The sequence below is a fragment of the Trachurus japonicus genome, chromosome 13 (genome assembly GCF_045865225.1).
Source record: "Trachurus japonicus isolate A0001 chromosome 13, Traja_1.0".
Lineage (NCBI taxonomy): Eukaryota > Metazoa > Chordata > Actinopteri > Carangiformes > Carangidae > Trachurus > Trachurus japonicus.
In genome coordinates this window covers 26,264,567-26,273,889 of record NC_140919.1, presented here as the reverse complement: position 1 = coordinate 26,273,889, position 9,323 = coordinate 26,264,567, and the positions used below count along the sequence as shown (strand labels likewise).

Below are 9,323 nucleotides of genomic sequence, written 5' to 3'. Positions count from 1 at the left end.
GTCTGGGTTACTGTAGGAAGGATTCACAGTGTGACTGCAGATGGATGATCAATGAATCCGTTTACTGTTGCTGTCGTGGCTGCTGTTTTCGTGACTAATGTTTTAGCTTCACGTGTGCTGAATAATGTTATCATTACTCAAAGAGCAAAGTCAATGGTCATGATTAACTCTACTCATGTTTCATATTTTGCACTAGTTGCCTACTTTGACACTGGGCTTTTCAAGTATTTGTCTTTTGTGGCCGTTTTGTTTATATATATGATCATTGTCTGTTTCAATCTCTCTCTCATTGTGATTATCTGCATGAACAGGAGTTTACATGAGCCCATGTACCTGTTTCTGTGCAGCCTGTTTGTAAATGAACTCTATGGTAGTACATCGTTGTTTCCATCCCTGCTGGTTCAGATCCTCTCTGACATTCATACTGTGTCTACATTCTTTTGTTTCCTGCAGATCTATTGTGTCCATTTCTATGGAAGTGTAGAATTCTTCACCATAGGTGTGATGTCTTATGACAGGTATCTGGCTATCTGCTATCCTCTGCAATACAACACACAAATGACATCCATCAAGGTTGTAATCCTTACTGCGTTTGTGTGGTTATACAGTGTGGTTGCCACTGTTGCCATGATATCTCTGAGTGCTCCTTTGCAGCTCTGTGGGAATACCATTCACAAAGTGTACTGTGACAACTACTCTATTGTTAAACTGGCCTGCTTTGACGCAACTGTCAGTAACATCTTTGGGCTTGGTTATGTATTTACTATCATAGTTTTGCTTATAATTCTAATTATTTACACTTACATGAGGATTCTCAAAGTGTGTTTTTCTGGCTCTAAAGAGACCAGACAGAAAGCTGTCAGTACCTGCACACCTCATCTTGCTTCTCTATTGAACTTCTCCTTTGGGGCTTTCTTTGAAATAGTGCAGGGCAGGTTTAATATGAGTAATTTGCCCATTACGTTACGTATCTTCTTATCATTATACTGGCTCACATGCCAGCCGCTCTTCAACCCTGTAATGTATGGACTAAATCTGTCCAAAATCCGTGTCATATGCAGAAATCTTACTTTTGGTAAAAGAATGTAGCCTGCTCAGTGTATGTCATCTATCATCTAATGAACTGGTTTAATTAGAACAAGAAAAAACATACAAGGGACGTCCCTGTTAATAGTAGTGTTAACTTTGATAAAGAACATGTAATGTGTGCCTTTACTGTGTCATTACCTGTCTAAAATTAAACATGAACAAGACTAATTCTATGTTTTGAAAAAAAGCCTTCTATATAGTCAGTCTGCACTGTTTAGCATGTTCAGAAGCGTTAAGCAACACTTTTTTTTCTTTTTTTGTCATGGTATTCATTTTGTGTAATAATGAAAGTAATCAGCCTTGAAGCATTCTCTAGAAAATACACTCAAGTCCTCCACAGTCCTCCAGAACATGTGGTAATGATCTTACTCAGAATTATTTCTTGGTTCAGAGCAGATGTTGCATGCATCTATGTATGAGCAGCCAAACTAACCTCACAACATGGCTCTTTTCTTTATGCGGTAAAAGTGTAAACTGTAGCTACATATATTGATAAAGGTCATAGTGTCAGATTTGATGTATTTTATGGCTTCTTCTTGTAAAAATAATAAACAAAATGTGATGAATGAATGAAAATCAGATCACTGGAAACACTGACTGGGAAAAAAAATCTACAACAATGATCCACACACTGTTCAATGTTGATCATAGTCCATCTTTATATAAATGAAATTATCAGTCAGACTGACTCACACATCAACTCCCTCTCTCCTCTTTTCCTTCTCTCCTCTAGCACAAACAATCAATGTTAACTTTAACAGAAGAAACATGATGATACACTCTGATTTGCAGTTCATCAACTGACTTCAATCAGTGAAATCATTTCTATAGCATGTTTTCTGTCCTAGATTGTTCTACGTTTATCCAAGATAAGATATAAGATAAGATGAACGAGCCAGTAGCTGTTATCAGCTAAGTGAACATTAGGGATTCATATTGATGGTAATCTGACGGGACAATGTTTGGCTCAGTGAAGCCAGATCATGAAAAGACATTCTGGGTTTGTTGAGCTTTAAAGGGATAGTTCAACATTTTGGCAAATTGGCCCATTGCCATAATTGCTATAGTCATAGCAGTAGGTTCGTTACCTTTAATTGTAGGTGTAAGCTATTTTTAGTACAGCGGAGCGCAGCAGCTGGCTGCTCAGAGCTACGCTATGGAGGCTAACGGAATTTCTTGGTTTCCCTCATTAAACTCATCAAATACAAAATCCCAAAACTCCACAGCGCTTTTGTAGACAAGTTGTGACCTGCACAACCACCACGCTATGAGATAATGACGGAACGATACGAAACGGAGCCGTTTTCGAGGTAAATTCATACAAAACCGCTGATGCGCGTTGCGTTCAGGGACAGTTTTTCAGCAAGCAGTCTCCGTATTTACCCTGTATTTACCTCGAAATTCCGTTAGCCTCCATAGCGTAGCTCTGAGCAGCCAGCTGCTGCGCTCCGCCGTACTGAAAATAGCTTACACCTACAATTAAAGGTAATGAACCTACTGCTATGACTATAGCGATTATGGCAATGGGCCAATTTGCCAAAATGTTGAACTATCCCTTTAAAGCAGAACTATGCAGGATTTGGGCTGTAATTATTGTGGCTCAGAGTCACTGTGATGGTTGAGTGACCTGTTATGAAGTGAATGGGGTCTAGGCCAATGCGCTCACCCCCCCCCCCACTGGCTGAAAACCGCACTTGCAAGATCAGTCGTCCGTCTCGGTGTTACAAATCTCGTCAATGGATAGAAGTATCGCGAGAAACTGCCTTACGGCAGTACGAGATAAGAACGCATATGACGTCATGCATGTCACGAATCGTGATTGGTTTGAGTTCTCAAAGTCGGAGGAAACCATGGAAACATGAAATGTTTACTGATGAAGTTCAGCTTGTGGCTAACAGGGAGCTAATGCTAACACAGATACACACACCATGGGTCTTTTATAAGATAATGTAATACATCATGACACACACACACCTTCGCGTTTTGGAACCTTTATTCCTGTGTGTGTATGTCTGTGTCTTTGTGCCTGTGTGTGGCTGTATTAGCGTTAGCGCCGTGTTAGCGTTAGCTCCGTGTTAGCATAGCGTTAGCTCGGTGTTAGCGTTAGCTCCGTGTTAGCATTAGCTCCGTGTTAGCATTAGCTCCGTGTTAGCGTTAGCTCGGTGTTAGCAGGGCTTAGCAAACAGCAGTAAACACAAGCACGTGTAGGGGGGGTGGAGGAGGTGGCGGAGGCGAGTTTTTTTTTTTTTTTTTTACGACAGTGACATGTGCCTACCAGAACTGTGGGGGAGCTCCGGAGAGGGAAAAAAAGAGAAACCAACGAAGGAGCGAGCTATTTCCGGCCGCCCTGCATAGTTCTGCTTTAAGGACCATATGGTGGGCCAGTATCCTTTCAGTAGGAGGAGTTCTGATGAACGACCACTGAGACACAGGCTAAAGCTGCTTATGAAACATATTTCAAAACACCAGCACTGCTCTTATTAAAGTTGAGTAAATCAGTAGGCCTACTTAGGTGTCAAGTTTTTGTTTCCTCTGTGAATCATGTAAGTGCATCTGTACAGTTCTTACTTTAGTTAGCTTTAGCACTTTTCAGAAAACTTTTACATTATTCGAAGTAAAACTAAACAAGTAATACTGTTTCTCAGCTGTATGCTTCCACTATTAATCAACCAGGTTGCCTGACTTACAGCCATGAGTAATGGCCAGAAGAAAATGATATGATGTCACATGTTGTCCTCTCACTCAACTCTAATTTGTTACAGAAACATCATGAAATACCCCTTTACACCTGTTAACACCAGGGTACCCCGAGAATTTTTCGACTCAAATTTAAGACTTTTTAAGACCTTTTTAAGACCACGTCCAATTAAATTTAAGACCAACATCGCACCTATTCTGGCATGCATGAATGCATGAATGAAATAATGCAAACAAAAAAAGAATCTGTCAGAATAACTAGTTATCTTAGCTTATTATTCTTAGTGGCTCAACATATCAGACAGAATCATATGTACAGTAAAACACAAGGAATGTGTAAATGAGTGAATGTCTGTATGCATTTATTACAATGGAGCCTACAGCCTTCAACAGTACTTGTGTATGGGCGGTGCGTGGCGCAGAGGCTGCGGTCCTCGCCGCGGGCGTCCCCGGTTCGGATCCCGTGTCGGGCGGACCTTTCCTGCGTGTCATTCCCCCTCTCTCTGCCTCCCCCTTTCCTGTCTATCTCTACTGCGTGCTATCAAATAAAGGCAAAAGGCCAAAAAATATACTAAAAATATGGCTACTCAAACATGCGGCGAGAGTTGATATTCTTGTGTTTATGACAACTGAAAATCTTCAGATTCCAAGTAATACTGTTTCTTCAGATTCCTTCTTTTAGACCTAAAATGTTAGGAAAATACAGCCACAAGTTGAATTTGCCTGGAATTGTCCTTTAACACCTTAAACATGTGAGGCGAATTAGAGGGAATCTACAAATAGTAGGCCCTATGGCCTTTTTTTCACGAAAGATGCGAATGATGACGGCAGTCTCACGGGCAACGGGTCTTAATATTGACGGGTGGGTCGGATCCGGGTTGAATTCAGAAATAATCGTGGGTGACGGGTCGGGAAAAGGGCTTAAAGGGATAGTTCACCCAAAATTCAAATTTCACTCATTATCTACTCACCCTCATGTCGACTAAGGGCTGGGAGAAGTTTCAGAGTCCTCCGTGCCTTCTCTGAGTTACAGCGGGGCTCCGTGCAGCACTGCATATATGACGGTTGCGAACAGAGCTCACTTTTCTTCGTCCAAAAAGACACACCAAAAAAACATCCAAATACCTCCATAGTGCTCGTCTGTAATGTCCCTCTTGTATTGAAGCCCCAACATGAGAAATTGTTCCGAAAAAAATTGAATAAGTATAGGTTTTAAGCTTGTTTGTAGCGGAAGCTCCCAGTGTTGCTCTGCCGGAATCTTGCGCGATTTGCAGAGCCGTGAACTGGGTGTCAATGCAAATCGCGCAAGATTTGCACAGCCACAGGCAAAGCAGTGAACTGAGACACTGGGAGCTTCCACTACAAACAAGCTTAAAACCTATACTTATTGAATTTTTTTCAGAACAATTTCTCATGTTGGGGCTTCAATACAAGAGGGACATTACAGACAAGCACTATGGAGGTATTTGGATGTTTTTCTGGTGTGTCTTTTTGGACGAAGAAAAGTGAGGCACGGAGCCCCGCTGTAACTCAGAGAAGGCACGGAGGACTCTGAAACCTCTCCCAGCCCTTAGTCGACATGAGAGTGAGTAGATAATAAGTGAAATTTGAATTTTGGGTGAACTATCCCTTTAAAAACCTACAGGCGGGGCAGGCACAGGTTTCCAAAATTGGACCCGTGCAGGACTCTGATATGAGCCTTACCCCTAACATAACCACATTTGTCAGATAAACATTTCAACTCCCAATACACATTGCAACACATGAAATGTTTATTGACACACACACACACACACACACACACACACACAAAAATTGGACATTCACCCTTTAATTTTCCTGGTTACCCTTTGAGTCAAAAAATAATAATAATAATAATAATACTGGGGGGGTTTTGTGAAACTCCGTTATGGTACCATGTTGTTGGCGCGCATGTTGGAGCTCATTTGAATCCTCTGAAAATTGTTTTCTCAGTACTCACGGATCCTTGGTAATTCAGAAACGGTTAGCAGCAGGTTCCTCGTGTGAGATGGATGGAGAAACCAGTCCTGGAGACACGTCCGTGTGCAACAGCAAGTTTCCTGGCAGCAGCACAAAGTCCTGAGCAGCAGCATGCGTGGCAGTAGGCTGACAGGCAGGTACACTATGCAGAAATTCACAAAACTAATAAACTCTACTATCCCATAAACGTTCACATTGTCACCAGTTCACATAATGTCCATACTCACTCAGAAATCCCGGCGCAAAATATTCTCCCACACACACACAGTCTCCTTCTTCTCCCGGCTAGTGGCGACCCGGTTACTAGCACTGATACACAACAGAAAATGGCGTCGCCAACCTTTACTAATTTCAGGCTGAAACACGACTCACTCTTACATTTTGTACCCGATACCACACAGATAAAACCCTCCGGCTTTTAGTTTCAGTAGAAAGAATAACTTTAAATACCTTTAAAGGCTTACAACTAGCTCTTTACGTTGTCGTTTTTCTATTCCTCGTTTTCTCCCGACAAAAAAGATTGACACCTGGTTACCCAAATAAACAGAGGAACGACATGAAACGTTCAAAAACCATTAAGAGCATAGGAAATTTCAGTATTATCCCAAATAAAATATCACACTTACATTTCTCCACATTAATGATAACTTCTTTCACAACTGCTAATTTAACCGACCATATTTCAAAAATATTACTGCATAGGCCTATTTGTTAACCGAACACATATTTAAATAAACAAGATATAAACGTTTTCACCAGGCACTACACACATAGGATGTTATTAGTCTACTTGATTTTATTAAAAACTTCAAATTGAAGCAGCAATCTCACTGAGGCCTAAATGAAAGAATATTTGCATCCACAACAATAATAGGAAAGTAATAAACTCCAAATTATCAAGTAGCCTACCCTTTTTTTGAGTATGAGCATGCATTCCTTCAAGACGGCCATGTTTTGTCTTCAATGGATTCACTTATAATGTTGTAACTGAGTTTGATGATGTGCACAGGTGTTGAAACCCTCTGACCTGCTGAACAATGTGATGAAGTTCCCATTCTCATCTGAGATAGTAGTGAACTTCTGTCAGCTTCCAAAAAATAAAAAATGCTCCAAATTTTGCTAAAACCTACAAGCAAACAGTCTCCATTGAAACCATAAAATTTCCACGCTATAAAATCTCTTTTATCGCTGTAACTTTGAACTGTACAGTAACTTCCTTAGCTAACCACAAATCCAACCATAAACTGGGGCACATATTCATAGATCGGGGCAATTGTCACATGATCACCAACTTCCCAAATGTTCTTCCAATAAATGAATTTGTGCCTGGTCCTGGTCGGTTGTTCTCTTCAAACCAGCCATGCAGGGATCTTTAAAATAAATATGTGGGAAAGTGAAATGAAAGGGAGCGCAAGCGCAGGCAACTGTTTTTTTTTGTTGTTTTTTTAACGTTCCCTGTTTTTCCCAAAAAGGGTCCGATTGGGGAACCGTTTTTTTTTTTTTAAAGGGTCCTTTCCCCATTTTTCCCAAAAAGGGTCCTATGTTCCCCAGTAGCCTATGTATTGTCACAACTCCACTTCCAGGTATGGGACCAAAAATTGCATGTTCACCGGGTCCTTTTGTGGAGGACCCTTTTTCTAAAAGGGTTCTATGTTCACAGCGGGGAACATAGGACCCGGGGAACATAGGGATGACCCCAAATGAAATGACTGCTAAAACATACAGTATGTACGAGGGTGCCAGTCCAAAAAATTCAAAGCAAAAAAAGGTTGTGACAGCACTCACTTTAAACACTTTTTAATTCATAAAAACTGCTCGGCAGCGAGAAACGGACGCGTTTCGGCAATCAGCCGTCCGAAACGCGTCCGTTTCTCGCTGCCGAGCAGTTTTTATGAATTAAAAAGTGTTTAAAGTGAGTGCTGTCACAACCTTTTTAAAGGGTCCTTTCCTCATTTTTCACAAAAAGGGTCCTATGTTCCCCAGTAGCCTATGTATTGTCACAACTCCACTTCCAGGTATGGGACCAAAAATTGCATGTTCACCGGGTCCTTTTTCTAAAAGGGTTCTATGTTCACAGCGGGGAACATAGGACCCGGGGAGGGATGACCCCAAATGAAATGACTGCTAAAACATACAGTATGTACGATGTGCCCGCCCACCTGGCTCAAAGGTGGGAGTGGGACAGTGGGTCATTACAATGGTCAGATAAACTCCTGAACTTTCTGTGAGTGACACAAGGTCACGTCTAACTTCCTGTGTTCATAACGGCCTGAAGCTGCTCTGCTTTCAGTCGTAATCATGGTGACAGCCAAGCGTTCTCCCATGATTCCCTTCTGCTGCTGCTGCTGCTAATTTGCCTGTTGGTGAAGCTGCTTGTGGCCTCCAGAGTGTCCAAGTGTCCACACAGGCTGCAGCCTCGGGGGTCTGGCCTTGTGTTGTTACAAATAGCTGCTGTTGATGAAGCTCCACTGGGACTCATTACTGTCAAAAGATGCTGTAACAATGATGTAACCACACATCAGAGTCTCCACTGACCGTCAGCGTGGGTCCATCGATGAAAATGTTACAGGCCTCAGGATGAGTTAGGCTTCCTGTGCACAGCAGATGTGTCCTGTTTAGGAAAAGTAGAGACAGGGTCATTGTGTGTTCATCCAAGCAGGCTGTTCTCTGTCTTAAACAGAATTCATCTTTCTTTCTCCTTCAAATCATCAGTTTCTTGGTTCATAATCGTTCAAATAAAATGTTCCATAATCCACTAATTTACAATAAAACAAATTATAAATGTACATATTACCAATAATGCTTAAAGGTGTACAGAAAAGAAAATTGAATTTGAGCCCACTCTGGGTCATAAAATTAGTGTAATAACTCATCTATCAGACGATGTAGGCCAAACTTTGTGCAAAATTCTATTTTTGAGTAAATCCGTGATGAAAGTGTGTATTTTAGTGTAGTTTTTTTTTTCGTATTGGATAATGCAGGCGCACGGATTATACGTCAGCCTGTACACGATTCACTAGCCACTGATATTGGATCCGTAATCCGTCATTCAAACGTCTGAGACACGCACACACACACGGAGCTCGGGCTCGCCCCAAACTTTGAATATCCCGCCCGCTCGATAACGACCAATCAAATTCATTTTCCTTACTCGGGTAAACTCGTGTTGCAGCTCGTGACAACTCGGCGCGACAAACGGGACAAACGGCCATTTCTGTACACCTTTAAATTACAAAACACTGCTGTGTTAATGTAGCCTAAAGGTAATCAGCAGACTTGGCGTGCTCAACTCCACGTATGAAAGGTAAATCGGGTGCCAGTCCAAAAAATTCAAAGCAAAAAAAGGTTGTGACAGCACTCACTTTAAGTTAAACACTTTTTAATTCATAAAAACTGCTCGGCAGCGAGAAACGGACGCGTCCGTTCTCGCTGCCGAGCAGTTTTTATGAATTAAAAAGTGTTTAACTTTAAATGTAGCCTAAACTCACATTATTTTACTGCTGCTTTATCCAGCCTCAGAATATTTTACAAGTGAT

At 41.5% G+C, this 9,323-nt stretch overlaps 1 protein-coding gene across 1 annotated transcript; it reads left to right on the top strand.

Annotated features, from left to right (window-relative positions):
* Positions 1 to 1,246, top strand: LOC146976070 (olfactory receptor OR9H1-like). The gene has a single exon (XM_085794453.1). The coding sequence runs from the start codon at positions 52 to 54 to the stop codon at positions 1,087 to 1,089; it is 1,038 nt and encodes a 345-aa protein (XP_085650579.1). The 5' UTR covers positions 1 to 51; the 3' UTR covers positions 1,090 to 1,246.
* The last annotated feature ends 8,077 nt before the right edge of the window (positions 1,247 to 9,323 follow it).